The 17,870-nt window shown below is 42.9% G+C and overlaps 1 protein-coding gene across 3 annotated transcripts in view; it reads right to left on the bottom strand.

The window, feature by feature from the left end:
• LOC126457033 (glutathione S-transferase 1-1-like) overlaps positions 1-17,870 on the bottom strand; it is a 48,310-nt gene that overhangs the window by 23,195 nt on the left and 7,245 nt on the right. For 2 of the 3 annotated variants that reach the window (XM_050093017.1, XM_050093019.1), the window contains exons 2-3: positions 12,714-12,923; positions 7,340-7,481 (exon numbers count right to left, since the gene is read on the bottom strand). In XM_050093017.1, the coding sequence (XP_049948974.1) occupies positions 7,340-7,481; positions 12,714-12,916 (345 nt within the window). In that variant the 5' untranslated portion in view covers positions 12,917-12,923. Of the gene's footprint in view, positions 1-7,339; positions 7,482-12,713; positions 12,927-17,870 lie in introns of all 3 variants that reach the window. The other variant, XM_050093018.1, reaches the window with a different exon arrangement.

Genomic DNA, 17,870 nt, shown 5'->3' on the forward strand with positions numbered 1-17,870 from the left:
TTTTTTTTTTTTTGACGGGGAGGGATGTTGTGTATGCAGGACTGGCCCCTGCATATTTTAGCCAAAACATTTAATGTGTACGTTTTGCACGTTAGGTATGGCCCCTGCCTCATCTAGGTGTTAATTTGTATAATAAAAAGGCACGGCACTATGTACAGTCAAGCCACCAACAGCCACTACAGTGCCCAGGGGTACAGTGCCTTGAGACTACATGGCGTGCAAATTACAACACACAGCGCTGCAGTTGCGGGCACTAACTCATGACTGCATGGTCATGTGTAAATATAATACTGTGTGTGTGTGTATGCTTCCGCAGATGTGTACTTAGTTCAGCGATCTGTCCAGGGAGACACAGTTACTCCTGAGCTCTGAGCTTTGAGTTTCTGCTATTGTCCATGACTGCCACTGCCATGACTGCCACTGCCACTCTCAATGTCCACCAAGGTGTCGAATTGCCCTCATTGTGAGCCACATCCAATGCTGTGCTTCTGCCAGCTGCTCTGAGGGCACTGTATGGCCATATTTGTTGTCACTTTTTGTGAGCTCATCTCCTTGGGGGACCATGTCATTACCAATAGGTTGCCTATGATCACGTATCCCTGTAGGATAGTGTTGTCGCAGCACATACTGTTCATCGGGAGGCTGCCTACAAGCTCATCGCCTTGTCAGGCTGTGTCATTATTAATCTTCCCTGTTTCTCAAGACATTGCTGTTCCCACGTGCAGACATTACTCTCAGGAGGTGTATCTGGTTTGGTTCTTGTAATAAACAGCTGTCATTGTAACATATGTGTCTCAATTCACCAAGTCTCACTCCTCGGTAAGAGAATACTACTCTTCCAACCATGCACCGGACCACGACTTTTCAACTGTTGGAGTCAGTGTTATTGTACAATTGTTTGATTGTCTCGATTCTGGTAGGAGTCCCTTTGCAACTTGTCTTCATACTTCTCAGCAGATGTAAGCTCTTGGTAATGTTCTCTCTTCTGCATAGTCCGGGTGATCTGGTGATGATTTCTTCCAATGTACATTCTCTTACTTTGTGTTGTTGGTCTGTAAATACCTTATGTTTCTGTGTTCATTCAGGTTCTAGTTCACTTGTATTGTATTCTCAATCGCCAGAACTATCATTTCCTCCAGCCCTCCAAGTCAGGGGTCAGGCAATCCATCAGTGTCTCCAATACTTTCATTCAGAGGTTGTACAATTCAAGGCCTGCTGCAGGGCATCATTCAACTCACTTAGGTTCACAAGGATCTTTTTTTCCTACAGTATTTGGACAGGACATCAAGGTGTTTTCTGTATGGCAAGCTGGCCCCCCTGCCATCCAGCTTATTTAAAATGTTGTCATGCCAAGCTGCACTCCATTCTTGTTCACAGACTTCTCCACCAGACATTCCTCTGGTACTGGTCCAGTCCTTGCACATGATGCCATCGGACCCTGACCCACTCGTCATTGACCTTTAGGCAGCCAGCCCACACTGTCTGCTCACTCACTGGCCCTGTCGCGCCCAGCCCTTTAATCATTGCTTGCTGTATCTCAGACGGCCCTCACAACACCTTTCCCAGTCATCGTCACCACTTGCACCACTGTTGTATCTGTCTTGTGGCCTCCTCTACAATTGTCTCCACCGCTTGTTGTGGCCAGCCCTCTCGATGTCACTCCTGACAGTCACCACTAACAGTGCAGCTGCCGCCTCCTCTGCAGCTGTTCCAGCATGAGGCCAGCCACCCCTGCTGTTGTGCCTTGTTGAACACTTTGCTGCCGGCCCTGCCTACCTTGCCTTCCTCACCACCTACAGTGGCCAGTTGCTGTCCCTTATGCAGAATCTTGTGCTTCTTTCATTGGGATCATTTTTTTTTTTTTTTGTGTTCACTGACTGACTATCCTGTTGTTTTGTTCTAGTCTGCTCTTGAGGCTGCTTTGTGCCTCATATTTGGCCCCCACACTTGCAGATAAACTTTGTGGGCCGGATATAGCCACTACCTAAGTGCGGGATGTGGTTTGTCAAGAGAAAAATCACAGAGCTGTTTACCACCAAGCCTCCTTCAGCAATCAAAGCATAAGGAGTGCAAACCACGTGATACATCGCATGCAGATCATAGTAAACAGTGCTGCAATCACAGGCACATATCAGTGTGAACGAGGTCATGTATCCACATGACACCACACCCGATTCCTCTGCTCATGGATGCTTAGATCGCCGCTCGGCCCCTCAGTGAACAGTTGATCAACGGGCACCAGACCAACCACTAGCCTCTGCCTCAAGCCTAGGCTTTGGACCATGCCTGCCACTACCCATCAGACACAGCCATCTTGCATCTCCATCAGGATGGCAGCTGCTTGATCCTAGACTTCAGACCTCCATCAGCCCTCATTCCACTGGATCTATGCCTGAACTTCCCAATATCTTATAACCTTGAGGAATCTTGTCACTATGCATCTATGGCACCTCCCTGTTCATAGCCACTACCAACAATCATGGACTTCATTGTAATGGACACTTAGTATGCATCATCACACAAGGTCATTTCAGTTGTAATCAAGTGTGGACCTTTGTCCTCTAAAGCTCTACTTAGTTTGTGGTCAATAAGCAAACACCTGTTATTCCACAGTGCGTATCAGTCACTACCTTGTTACACACCTTGGGCAACGATACTTCACGAACAACAGTAAAACATGGCATTTTCGACAAACACAAATAATCGCGATTAGTGACAGAAAAAATTCTACCATCAACTGGGTATTAATACCTGACCTTGGGATTTAACCACTGATTACTGTGGCACATCACTGGTAGCAAAACAAACCCAAAGGAAATAAATGACCAACAATGAAGAAACAAAATACTGAAATGCTAACAATGAAATGAACTATTGCAGAAATAATTTTTGGACAGGTAGTAATATAGAGCACTGGTGCTCTTCACCTCTCCCTCCATAACAGTGTTATCTTAAGATGATGTGACTTACCAAATGAAAGTGCTGGCAGGTCGATAGACTCACAGACACAAACATACACACAAAATTCAAGCTTTTGCAACCAACGGTTACTTCTTCAGGAAAGAGGGAAGGAGAAGGAAAGACGAAACGATGTGGGTTTTAAGGGAGAGGGTAACGAGTCATTCCAATCCCGGGAGCAGAAAGACTTACCTTAGGGGGAAAAAAGGACAGGTTACACTCGCACACACACCCATATCCATCAGCACATACACAGACACAAGCAGACATTTGTAAAGGCAAAGAGTTTGGGAAGAGATGTCAGTCGAGGCGGAAGTACAGAGGAAAACATGCTGTTGAAAGACAGGTGAGGTATGAGCGGCGGCAACTTGAAATCAGTGGAGGTTGAGGCCTGGCGGATAACGAGATGAAGGGATATACTGAAGGGCATTACCAACAAACACTGTCTGCCTGTGTCCATTCATGCGAATGGACAGTTTGTTGCTGGTCATTCCCACATAGAATGCGTCACAGTGTAGGCAGGTCAGTTGATAGATCATGTGGGTGCTTTCACACGTGGCTCTGCCTTTGATCGTGTACACCTTCCGGGTTACAGGACTGGAGTAGGTGGTGGTGGGAGGGTGCATGGGACAGGTTTTACACCGGGGGCAGTTACAAGGGTAGGAGCCAGAGGGTAGGGAAGGTGGTTTGGGGATTTCATAGAGATGAACTAAGAGGTTATGAAGGTTAGGTGGACGGCGTAAAGACACTCTTGGTGGAGTGGGGAGGATTTCATGAAGGATGGATCTCATTTCAGGGCAGGATTTGAGGAAGTCGTATCCCTGCTGGAGAGCCACATTCAGAATCTGATCCAGTCCCGGAAAGTATCCTGTCACAAGTGGGGCACTTTTGTGGTTCTTCTGTCAGAGGTTCTGGGTTTGAGAGGATGAGGAAGTGGCTCTGGTTATTTGCTTCTGTACCAGGTCGGGAGGGTAGTTGCGGGATGCAAAAGCTGTTGTCAGGTTGTTGGTGTAATGCTTCAGGGATTCCGGACTGGAGCAGATTCGTTTGCCACGAAGACCTAGGCTGTAGGGAAGGGACCGTTTGATGTGGAATGGGTGGCAGCTGTCGTAATGGAGGTACTGTTGCTTGTTGGTGGGTTTGATGTGGACGGACGTGTGAAGCTGGCCATTGGACAGGTGGAGGTCAACATCAAGGAAAGTGGCATGGGATTTGGAGTAGGACCAGGTCAATCTGATGGAACCAAAGGAGTTGAGGTTGGAGAGGAAATTCTGAAGTTCTTCTTCACTGTGAGTCCAGATCATGAAGATGTCATCAATAAATCTGTACCGAACTTTGGGTTGGCAGGCCTGGGTAACCCAAGAAGGCTTCCTCTAAGTGACCCATGAATAGGTTGGCGTACGAAGGGTCCATCCTGGTACCCATGGCTGTTCCCTTTAATTGCTGGTATGTCTGGCCTTCAAAAGTGAAGAAGTTGTGGGTCAGGATGAAGCTGGCTAAGGTAATGAGGAAAGAGGTTTTAGGTAGGGTAGCAGGTGATCGGCGTGAAAGGAAGTGCTCCATCGCAGCGAGGCCCTGGACGTGCGGGATATTTGTGTATAAGGAAGTGGCATCAATGGTTACAACGATGGTTTCTGAGGGTAACAGATTGGGTAAGGATTCCAGGCGTTCGAGAAAGTGGTTGGTGTTTTTGATGAAGGATGGGAGACTGCACGTAATGGGTTGAAGGTGTTGATCTACGTAGGCAGAGATACGTTGTGTGGGGGCTTGGTAACCAGCTACAATGGGGCGGCCGGGATGATTGGGTTTGTGAATTTTAGGAAGAAGGTAGAAGTTAGGGGTGCGGGGTGTCTGTGGGGTCAGGAGGTTGATGGAGTCAGGTGAAAGGTTTTGTAGGGGTCCTAAGGTTCTGAGGATTCCTTGAAGCTCCGCCTGGACATCAGGAATGGGATTACCTTGGCAAACTTTGTATGTGGTGTTGTCTGGAAGCTGATGCAGTCCCTCACATACTCCCGACGATCAAGTACCACGGTCGTGGAACCCTTGTCCGCCGGAAGAATGACGATCGACCGGTCAGCCTTCAGATCACGGATAGCCTGGGCTTCAGCAGTGGTGATGTTGGGAGTAGGATTAAGGTTTTTTAAGAAGGATTGAGATGCAAGGCTGGAAGTCAGAAATTCCTGGAAGGTTTGGAGAGGGTGATTTTGAGGAAGAGGAGGTGGGTCCCGCTGTGACGGAGGACGGAACTGTTCCAGGCAGGGTTCAATTTGGATAGTGTCTTGGGGAGTTGGATCAATAGGGGTAGGATTAGGATCATTTTTCTTCGTGGCAAAGTGATACTTCCAGCAGAGAGTACGAGTGTAGGACAGTAAATCTTTGACGAGGGCTGTTTGGTTGAATCTGGGAGTGGGGCTGAAGGTGAGGCCTTTGGATAGGACAGAGGTTTCAGATTGGGAGAGAGGTTTGGAGGAAAGGTTAACTACTGAATTAGGGTGCTGTGGTGCCAGATTGTGTTGATTGGAATTTTGAGGTTTTGGAGGGAGTGGAGCTGGAATTGGGAGACTGAGTAGATGGGAGAGACTGGGTTTGTGTGCAATGAGAGGTGGTTGAGGTTTGCTGGAAAGGTTGTGAAGGGTGAGTGAGTTGCCTTTCCGGAGGTGGGAACCTAGGAGATAGGATAGTTTTTTGAGGTGAAGGGTGGCATGCTGTTCTAATTTGCGGTTGGCCTGTAGGAGGATGCTCTGAATAGACGGTGTGGATGTGGGAGAGGAAAGATTGAGGACTTTTATTAAGGATAGGAGTTGACGGGTGTGTTCATTGGCTGAGTTGATGTGTAGGTGAAGGATTAGGTGGGTGAGGGCAATGGATAGTTCAGTTTGGAACTGGTATAGGGACTGATGGAAAGAAGGGTTGCAGCCAGAGATGGGAACTTTAAGTGTGAGGCCTTTGGGGGTTATGTCAAATGTCAGACAAGCCTGAGAAAATAAAATATGTGAGCGTAATCTGGCTAGGGTGAAGGCATGTTTGCGGAGGGAATGTAAATAAAACTTAATGGGGTCGTTGTGAGGGTGTTGTGAGGGTGACATGGTATTAGAAGGTGGAAAGTGTAACATGAGGTTGAAATGAAAATGAAAGATAAAAATATATGGGGAGAGATAAGGGTGAACTAGAAAGTAACTGGAGATCTGGTAGGAAAAAAGGCGAAAAAGTGTTGGTTAAGTTGATCCTGTGGTGAACTTGGGTTGGTAGACAGCGATGTGCATGAAGGTTAGGTGGTTGTGTTGCCGCTGAAACACGTTAAAGGACGGAGAAATTCGGGAAAATTTCGAAAAAACGTGTAAATGTATTAAAAGGAGTGGTGTTATGGTGAAAGATTACAAAAATGGGGCTAACAATTGTCTGACGAAGAAATAATGATGTTAAAACCTGTGGGGAGCGGCTAAAAATGATCAGTGATGTGCGAAAAACTGAAGTGGAAATAAAGTGAAAGTTATTAGAACTAGCCGAAATGGTTGTTTAATACATGAAAGCAGCTGTTATTGAACTAGAAACGGTGGATTTTATAGCAGCGGTAGTGTTGAAAGCGGAAAATAAAAATTTTTTTGGTTATGGTTTGGAAGTGGGTTACGTATTATTGAGTATATATAGGCGGGATAAAATTGTATTACGGTATATATATAATATGTGGAATTTTTTAAATGTAGCTAGTATTTTACAATTTTTTTTTTGCATTTTAACACTGCGTATTGTAGAAATGTAGTTTTACCCTTGCATAAATGTTGTTCTTGATCCAGTTGGTTTTATTTATATTCCTTGTAACTAGCTTAACTGAGCACTGGGCAGGTTACATGAAAACAGCAGAATAAATTGGGTGGAAAACTATCATCAGCAAGAAACTTTCGTTAATTGTATCTCACAGTTTTGTGTCATACAAATACTATAATGACTGGCTTTGACTCCTTAGTAAGTCAGAGGTTTTGAATCTGTTACACAGTAACTTAGAAACTGAACAGTCTGAGAGAGCCTTTCTTGGATTCTTTTAGTTACCGTGTTACTATGTAACAGATTGAAAACATTTTATGCCAACTTACCACGAAGAAGAACCAGTCTACTATTGCATGATATGTTGCTGAGAAATACAATAAAATGATTTTGTTACAGAATGGTCACTACATTCCACTTAATCAGTATGCCTAGCCCGTATATAATATTTGTTATGCAAGCTTGTGGCTAAATGCTGATCTACCTTTCTTTGAAAGTGTAGACTTTGCATTTCTTTTATAATATCCTAATCAAACTTCACAGATATCTGCACATCCTCTCTACGTTTAATCAATGAAAAACAACTATCTAGCTCTTAACCTATAAATCTGTTACTTACATAATAATCAGCAAAGGAACCATAAAGTGTTGAAAGATCGAAGAAAAGCCTCTGATTCACAAGAGCTCTCTTCTTAGCATCCTTGGGATACAGGGAATCATCTTTGGCATACTGGTCCACTAAGTAAGCAGCTATAGCACGGCTATTTAAAATGATAATTCATCAGAAACATTTCTTTCATATGAAAATCAATGCAAGTTAGAAAAGAAAATTACTTTTTTAAGGAAACAGGGATTTCAAAGAAATTTACTACCTCAAACTTGTTTTTGTTAATGTCATTAGTTTCTTAGAGATGCACACTATACCAAAATGTCCTGGACACCTTGACTGTGTCACAAGTATTAATTCAACAGCATAATATACTAAATAAATCTGATGCCATTCTTTGGAAAGTGACTATATTGTCTGCACAGCCTTCAAGAGCTATATGACATTCCCATATACGAGGTCTGTTCAAAAAGTTTTAGAACTTTATCCACAAATTTTTTTTATGCTTATCTTTTACTCATTGTGCATGGTCTCCTTAAAAATACTCTGCTCCGCAATTGAAACACTGCTTCCAGTGCTGTTTCCACTTCTGGAAGCAGTCTTGGTACGTCTCTTGCTGGACTGCACTAAGTGCCATCCTCGAATTTTCTTTTATCTCAGCTATAATTGCAAATTGTGGTGTGCGTACTGTAAGACCTTCAGTACACACACCATCAGATTATTTGACTTGGCGCTCTAACGAAGTAGGCGAGTGTCAGCAATATGTCTCGTGGTCTTAACATGGCGTGTTTATCTTCTGCCGTTAGGTCAGACGATAGAAATTCCACTTGCACGCTTAGAGTAGCAGATTGACGGTGACCAACTTTAAACAGAACTTGATCAATTTTCACACACATTTATTAAAATAATAACAAGCATAAAAATTACTTAACTTGGTTCTGGATGCTATTTACAATTGACAATCTGAAGTTCCTTTGGTATTGGTACGTTTATCTTATTCTCACATATATCTCTGATACTTGACAAAAGTGTCTATACATTTATCTTCATGGCTATGTACAGGAATATGGTAATCTTATTAGGCGTAGACTGAATCTTGACTATAGACTGGTACAGACAAATGTGGAACTCGTACAGACTGGTACAGACTAATGCAGACAAATGCAGACTGGTCATCGGAGGTCTGTACACTCGTTATAATACCTCGCGCGTTCATGTATCACTGCGCGAGTGTGAACCGCGAGGAGAAAAGGTTCTATGTTAGCAGCAATCTCATTGGCTGCATTACATATTAATACGCAGATCGGCGGAAGCAGAATTTGGTCCGTCTCTATGGCAGCGCTATCTCGTAGTGCGGAGACGGACGAGCGTTGTGCCTGCACTGTTGTGCTTAACGGGGCGCACTCTAGAGGGAAAGTTGTGTACACGCTGACTACGCGGAACTATGTACACAACACAAATCTTTGTCCTTTCAATGAGGTTCTCAACTTTACAAATAAAAAAAAAAAAAAACCTCCGCAGGGGTCAGATCTGGAGGTACAGATGATGAGGCAGCACAGAGATTTCATTTTTTGTACAATAATACTAACAGGGCTGAATGTGCAGGTGCATTATCACTATGCAAGTCGTGAATTATCTCGCAACATTTCAGACTGTTTCCTTCTCATATTTCCTTGCAGATGATGCAACATGTCCCAATATTACCATAGATTAACAGTTTGTCCCTGTGAGACGAATACATGATGAAATAATCCTGCGAAGTCAAAGAAAACCATCAGCATGACTTTGACCCGATCTGACAAGCTTCTTTTAGTATCATAGAATCTTTCCTGACCCATTGTGAAGGTTGAACCTTGGTCTCAACGTCGTAACTGTAGACCCCCCATCTCATCACCACTTAAGATTCTCTTAAGGAACATGTTCTCAGTTGCGTGATCCAAAAGCTCTACACAGATCGCGAGGAGAAGATGTTTCTGGTCTTGATTCATGAACCGCGGTACAAACTTGGTGGCAACACAATGCACTCCAAGATGCTGTGTCAGGATTCCATGAAATGATCTAACTGGAGTGTTACATTCTTCTACAATCTCTCTGACAGTCAGTCTCCAATTGGCATGCACAATTTCATTAACATTCCTGATATCGTCAGTAAATAAATGGCATCTTAAACGAGGGTCATCTAACTTCTGTCTCGTCATTTTTAAATCATATGAACCATTCATAACACTGAGTATTGCTTAAGCACTTGTCACCATAGATATCCTGCATCTTTTGGTGTGTCTCTATAAAGGTTTTCTTGAGATCCATGCAAAATTTAATCCAGGTGCATAGCTCCTCTAACCACGCCATCTCGAAATTTGCAAACTGTGTGAATGTTCTGCTCAATACGGCACTGGATAATAACTAACAGACATAGAACAATGAAACTTCTGGCAGTCACATTAAACACAGGGACACTAACCATATTTCACTCCAACACACAACTGGCATGAAATTACGAATGTTCTGAAATTTTTTGGACAGACCTCTTACACACAACAATGCATCATACTAACATAAATTTGGGAAAAATCTCTCTCTGTTTCTCTTACACCCAAGTTTTTTGAAAATTTGCAATAAAACATTGGTTTAAAGTTGATTAATACTGTACTTTCATCTGTAACTCAGAAATGAAATGGGTAAATTCTCCAAGCTATACCAATTTTCCAAAGAATTACTCTCTAAGCATCTGCATTTTGCTGTTGTCGTTGTGGGAGTTAACACAATATCTTTTATGCGTAAAAATATGAGGTGCTACTGTATGCACTCTAGTGTTTCACATGTTTTGCCTTTGTGCCCAGCCTGGTGCTCTTTAAGGACCACTGAGATAGGGGGCTGGGCAATAACAAGTGTTGTCAAGAATCATAATTCAAAGCTGCCATAGTGTTTGTAATCCTTTAAGACCCACATCCTTTCGTCTTTCCCTCTCCTTCCCTGTTTCCGATGAAGCAGCCGTTGGTTGCGAAAGCTAGAATTGTGTGTGTGTATGTTTGTGTGTCTATCGACCTGCCAGCGCTTTTGTTTGGTAAGTCTCATCATCTTTGTTTTTAGATATATTTTTCCTACGTGGAATGTTTCCCTCTATATATATATATATATATATATATATATATATATATATATATATATATATAAGGGCCATTCAGAAAGTAACCTCCGGTAGATTTTAAAAAATACACCAAGTTAAATAAAAATATTTTAATATATACATCTTACAACTACATCTTTGCACTATTTTTCTACATAGTCTCCATAGCGATTGAGGCACTTATCGTATCTCTTCACAAGCTTTGAAATTGCTTCTGCATAAAAATCACCCGCTTGTGCCTGGAGCCAGCCTGTGACTGCATCTTTGAGCTCTTCATCGTCATCAAACCGCTGTGACCCGAGCCATTTCTTCAAATGCATGAAGAGGTGATAATCACTTGGCACCAGGTCTGGGCTGTAAGGTGGATGGTTGATAACATCCCACTTGAAGGACTCAAGAAGGGCCGTTGTTCTGCGAGCAGAGTGAGGACGGGCGTTATAGTGCAAAAAAACGATACCGGAAGTCAGCATACCACGGCGTTTGTTCTGTATAGCCCATCGTAACTTTTTTATTGTTTCACAGAACACGTCTTGATTAATGGTCGTACCACGTTCCATGAATTCAACCAACAACACCCCTTTGGCATCCCAAAACACCGTTGCCATCAGTTTTCTGGCAGAAAAATCTTGCGAGGCTTTTCTTGGTTTGGTAGGCGAATTTGAATGTGCCCACATCTTTGATTGTTCTTTTGTCTCAGGGTTCACGTACTTAATCCAGGTTTCGTCACCGGTCACGATTCTGTTTAACAATGGTTCTCCTTCGTCCTCATAACGTGACAGAAAGTCTAATGCAGAGGCCATTCTTTGAGTTTTGTGGTGGTCGGTAAGAATTTTGGGCACCCATCGTGCACAGAACTTACGGTAACCCAATCTTGCTGTCACTATCTCGTACAAGAGAGTCTTAGAAATCTGTGGAAAACCAGTAGACAACTCCGACATTGAGAAACGTCTATTTTCATGAACTTTTGCATCAACTGTCTGAACGAGTTAGTCAGTCACCAATGATGGCCTACCACTCCTCTCTTCATCATGAACGTTTTCTCGTCCACTTTTAAATAAACGTACCCATTCATGGACAACTCCTTCACTCATAACTCTTGGTCCGTACACGGCACAAAGCTCACGATGAATAGCTGCTGCAGAATATCCTTTGGCTGTAAAAAACCTTATGACAGCATGCACTTCACATTTGGCGGGGTTTTCTATTGCAGCACACATTTCAAACTGCCACAAAAACTAAACTAGCACAGGTACGACGTTCACTCGACCACGGCTTGATGCCGACTGACCTGTTGAGTGCGTGAACGCACAGATGGCGTCGCTACTCCCCCCACAACCCGCACTGTGACCAATCGGAGGTTACTTTCTGAACCGCCCTCATATATATATATATATATATATATAAAAACAAAGATGAGGTGACTTACCGAACAAAAGCGCTGGCAGGTCGATAGACACACAAACACAAACATACACACAAAATTCAAGCTTTCGCAACAAACTGTTGCCTCATCAGGAAAGAGGGAAGGAGAGGGGAAGACGAAAGGAAGTGGGTTTTAAGGGAGAGGGTAAGGAGTCATTCCAATCCCGGGAGCGGAAAGACTTACCTTAGGGGGAAAAAAGGACAGGTATACACTCGCACACACGCACATATCCATCCACACATACAGACACAAGCAGATATATATAGTTATAATAGAGGGAAACATTCCACGTAGGAAATATATATCTAAAAACAAAGATGATGTGACTTACCAAATGAAAGTGCTGGCAGGTCGACAGACACACAAACAGATATATCTGTGTGTGTGTGTGTGTGTGTGTGTGTGTGTGTGTGTGTGTGTGTGTGTGTGTGTATCCTGCTGAGAGCTATCTCCCCCCCTCTTTTCCTTCCTGATACTTCCTCTCCTTTATAATTTTCCCTAACCACAATTCTTTCATCTCCAACAAAACTTGTCTGCAGGAACAACCATGTATAGCCAATATAATGTGTGTGTGTGTGTGTGTGTGTGTGTGTGTGTGTGTGTGTGTGTGTGTGTGTGTGTGTGTGTGTGTGTGTCACATGGCGTCCTCTTCAAGGACTTTTGTAATTGTGCACAAACAAAACACTACATCTACTCTTGATAGTCCTTGTGGTTAATAATAAGAATATATTCTTTAAAAAATGATACATACAAGAATGTGGGATCTTTTGTGAAATGAAGCACACAAATTATTTGAACTTGATTAAATGCTAGAACATTATTAGAACAGTTCTCACCTCTCCCAAAGATAAAAACCATTGTCATCTATTGTAGGAATAGTATGTTGGGGATTCATTTTCAGAAACTCAGGCTTCAGATGTTCTTTAGCATCAAGGTCTACAAACTTGCTGTTAAGTTTCACACCAATGGCAGCAGCTACCATCTTAACTGTTCTGCAGGGTGGACTCCCTGGTTCACCATAAAAGTCAAGAGTTGCCATTGCAAAACTGCTGAAAGAAATTGTTTCTTATTAAGTTACTACATGCTGAATAATATCAATGCACAAAAATGTGTCGGTTCAATTTGAAACAAAAGAAAAGGGGGGGAAAAATGAACAGTTGGGACCAGAAATGCACATTATAGGTTATACACTAAATGAAACATATTAAGTAAAAGTCCTTGGAGTGAATAAAAAGGTAAATTAGAGTCAACAAATTGAAAAATTCATGAAGCTCAGCTTGGCACATTTTGCACGACCAAATCCATCTTACTGTATTGTCTTGAAGAAATGACAAACTTTATTCAGAATATTTTTATTACCTATCGTTCTAAAGAATTATCTTCTACAGAAATATGGCTAAGTACGAAATATATTGTAGTTATTGTATCTGTTGATCTACAGATTACTGCACCACTCCCAGTTCCCATACCCACCTTATCAGCAAACGAAACTCCACAAGCAAGCAAATGATTATCAATATCAGGATTTCCAGCAGATCTTTACCACAAAAATGAGCCCACCTACTGAGTGCACAGAATAATACAGGGCCAATGCTGTTACCACCTTGGAAAGTAAAATTAGTCATATACCACAATCTCATGGGAAATTTCAAAAGAACAAATCACTTGGTTTTGAGACTGAGAACCTGGGGTGATTCCCACGACTGTACATTTGCACTGGAGGATGCAGCAATTACTTCGATAAATTATATGTTGCCACCCAATTACCATTAAATACTGATTTGGTGCCCCAAAGATGACACAGAAGGCCTGACCTTCAGCACTAAAATAGAGCAGTCTTATATTTACAATGTCTACAGTGTCTTGTTCTTATGCTGCCTCTTAAGAAATTATGCTTTTATGGCATGCTGTTCTGCTTTATAATAATGAAAACTGATGATCTTTGAAAGAGCTTTGGGATTAAAGGACACCAGTCACTGAAAAGCAGATGCATTGAGTCACTGACAGGCATGCACACAAAAAAAGAAGACTTGCTGGGTTGCAGAGTAGCCCTTTTCAGCTATTGTAAAATACACATAGAAAGTACACAAACAAACAAAAATGGTGCCAACTGGACATACGTCAGTGCCTCATTTCGGCAGGCGGACTAATGTAGGGTGGACTGGGGTGAGGTGAGGGTTGTGTCGGGTGGGGTGGTTAGGTGGGTAGAGGGACAGAGAGTTGGGAGGCAAGGAGAGGGGTTAAGGTGGTTGGCTAGCGATTCAGAGGGAGGCAGCTGGTTTGCGGGCTAGTAATGTGGGAGGGAGGGGTGGCAGCTGCACAAGTTGGACACTTCTGTTGAAGCTGGTGGACAGCACTGCTTGCTGAGGTGACATGGGGACATGACTGGGAGGAGCCAACAGGACAAAGGGAGGAGAAACTGTTGGGTGTAACATGTGGGGATAGCGGATTACCAGAGATTGAGGCCAGGACAACTATGGAAGCAAACGATGTGTTGTGTGTGTAACTTCCAACTGTGTAGCTTAGAGACGCTGGTGATGGTGGGAAAGGCCCAGATGGCCCGGGCTGTGAAGGAGAAACTGAAACTGAGCTTGTTGCGTTCAGCTGCATGTTGTGCCATTGTGTGGTCAACTTTGTTCCTGCACTGGACTCACATTTGGGAGGACGACGGTTCAATCCCGCGTCCGGCCATCCAGATTTAGGTTTTCCGTGATTTCCCTAAATTGCTCCAGGTAAATGCCGGGATGGTTCCTTTGAAAGGGCACGGCCGACTTCCTTCCCTAATCCGATGAGACCGATGACCTCGCTGTTTGGTCTCTTCCCCCAAACAACCCAACCCCAACCCTTTGTTCTTGGGAATAGTTTGGTAGTGGCCATTCAGCCTGGTGGACAGATGACTAGTAATCATACCTACATAAAAAAACTGTGCAGTGTTTGCAGTAGAGTTGGTCTATGACATGGCTGCTCTCAGCTATGGCCCAGCCTCTGGTGGGGTAGGGTAAGCTTGTGACCGGACTGAAGTAGAAAGTTCTGAGTGTGTGGTTTGGGCAGGTCTTAAACCTTCTACAGGTATATGATCCTTGAAGGAGGTTGAAATAGGAGTGGCATAGTGGTGGACTAAGATGATTTGTAGGTTGGGTGGGTGACTGAACACCAGTTTGGAAAAGTTGGGAAGGATCTTGGGCAGGATTTCCCTCATTTCAGGGAACAATGGGAGATAAAACTCTATGATTCAGTTGTTCCAGTGCAAGGTGATATTGGCTCAGTGGGGAGAGTTCCTTCGTAGGTGATTCTTGAGGGTGGTGGGAGGATTGAGGGTGTGTGAGGATATGGCATGGGAAATCTGTTGGTAGACTAGGTTTGGGTGGCAGGAGGTGATGCGCCTGTCACCCCTCCCTCTCGCATTCTTAACTGGCAAACCAGCTGCATCCCTCTGAGCATCTCACCAGCCACCCCTTTCCCAGAATGTTTCCTCCATCACAACCGGTATGAATTTGAAAAATATTGGTTTTTTAAAATCCAAAATGTGCTTCTCTCATTGACATCCTAAAATCCATGGATCAAGGCAATTAAGTAGACACAATAATTCTTGACTTATGAAAAGAATTTGACTCACCATCAGCACTGCACCAATACTTATTAACAATGGTACCATCATACATGATATCGAAAAAACTTTGTGACTGGATTGACATTTCTTGATAGGGAGGATGTAGTATGTCATCTTGAATGGAGTCATCCAGAGATTTATAAACACCTTTAGGCATGCCCCAGGGAATTGAATTGGCTCCATTGCTGTATATTAAGACAATCTGGTACACAATATTAATAGTAACCTCTGTTTTTTTTTATTATACAGTTACTGTAATGAAGTACTGTCTAAAAAACACAGCACAAATACTCAGTCAGGCAATGATAAGATTTTGAAGCAGTGCAAGGATGAAGCAACATACTTTAAATGTTCAGAAATTTCATAAAATGCAAACATGTAGTATTCTCTGGCTACAATAAAATGAGTCACAATTGGAATCATTCAACTCACAAATACCAGGTGTAACAATTCATATAGTTATGAAATTGAATGATCACATTGACTTAGCCATACGTAAAGCAGGTGGCAGACAACTTCATTGGCAAGATATTGGGAAAATGCAATTAGTCTACAAAAGGGTTCTCTTACAAAACTCATGCAACCCATTCTAGAATATTGTTAAAGTATGTCGGATCCACACCAAATAGAAATGACTGGAATTATGAACAGTGGAGTGTGCAAAAAGGTTCTGTTCTACAGCAACATCGACATCTATTTCCTCTATACTCTGCAGACTACCAAGAAGTGCAGGACTGAGGATACATACCATTGTAACAGTTATTAGGGTTTCTTCTCATTCCATTCAAGCATGTTTGTTTGAATGCCTCTGAGCATGCTGTAATTATTCTATATGTAAGCAATATGTAAGAGGTTGTAGTATGTTCCTAAAGTTATCATTTAAAGCAGGTTCTTGCAACTTTATTAGTAGGCTTTCTAGGGTTTATACCTGTCTTCAAGAGTCTACCAGTTCAGTTTCTTCAGCATCCTGATAACACTCTCCCATGGGTTAAGCAAATGTGAGACCATTCATATTCCCATTTCTGTATACATTCAGTATCCCCAGTTAGCCCTATTTAGTACAGGCCCAACACACTTGAGCAATATCCTAGAATGGATCACACGAGTAAGTGATTGCAGTTCCTCAGTATTCTAGCGATAAACTGAAGTCTGAAACTTCCTGACAGATTAAAACTGTGTGCCAGACCGAGACTCGAACTCGGGACCTTTGCCCTTCGCAGGCAAGTGCTCTACCAACTGAGCTACCCAAGCAAGACTCACACCCCACCCTCACAGCTTTACTTCTGCCAGTACCTCATCTCCTATCTTCCAAACTTTACAGAAGCTCTCCTGCGAACCTACAGAACTAGCACTCCTGAAAGAAAGGATATTGCAGACACATGGCTTAGCCACAGCCTGGGAGATGTTTCTAGAATGAAATTTTCACTCTACAGCAGAGTGTGTGCTGTTGTGAAACTTCCTGGCAGATTAAAACTTTACAGAAGCTCTCCTGCGAACCTAGCAGGAGTGCTAGTTCTGCTAGGTTCGCATGAGAGCTTCTGTGAAGTTTGGGAGGTAGGAGACGACGTACTGGCAGAAGTAAAGCTGTGAGGGTGAGGCGTGAGTCGTGCTTGGGTAGCTCAGTTGGTAGAGCACTTGCCTGCGAAAGGCAAAGGTCCCGAGTTCGAGTCTCGGTCCGGCACACAGTTTTAATCTGCCAGGAAGTTTCCTAACAGCGCACACTCCGCTGTAGAGTGAAAATTTCATTCTAGAAACTGAAATCTACCATCTGCTTTACACACAAATGAGCTTATGTGATCATTCCATTTCAAATCCCTACAAATTGCCACACCATGGTATTTGTACAAGTTGGTCAATTTCCGCTGTGATTCACTGACATAGCCCATAGGATAATACTTCTTTCCTACATTTTTTGAAGCGGACAATTTAACTTTTCTGAACATCTGAAGCAAGTTGCCAAACCACTTTGAAATCTTATGAAGATCTGAATGAACATTTATAGAGCTTCTTTCAGACCATACTTCATTATAGGAAACTGCAACATTTGCAAAAAATCTGAAGTTACTATTAATACTGTCCAGAAGGTCATTAGCATACAGCATGAACAGCAAGGGTCTCAACACACTTCCCTGGGGCAAACCTGAAGTTACATCTACAAATGATGATGACACTCTGTCCAAGATAATGTGCTGTATCTTTCCCATCAAAAGGTCTTCAGTCCAGTCACAAATTTTACTTGAGACCCGATTTGACTGAACTTTTGATGATAAGCGTAGTTGTGGCACTGAGTCAAATGCTTTTTAAGATATCACGAAATACTGGATCTACCCGACAGCCTTGATCCAAAACGTTCAGTATTTCATGCGAGAGTGGTGCTAGTTGG

Source organism: Schistocerca serialis, chromosome 2 (assembly GCF_023864345.2).
Source record: "Schistocerca serialis cubense isolate TAMUIC-IGC-003099 chromosome 2, iqSchSeri2.2, whole genome shotgun sequence".
In the NCBI taxonomy this organism is placed as follows: domain Eukaryota; kingdom Metazoa; phylum Arthropoda; class Insecta; order Orthoptera; family Acrididae; genus Schistocerca; species Schistocerca serialis.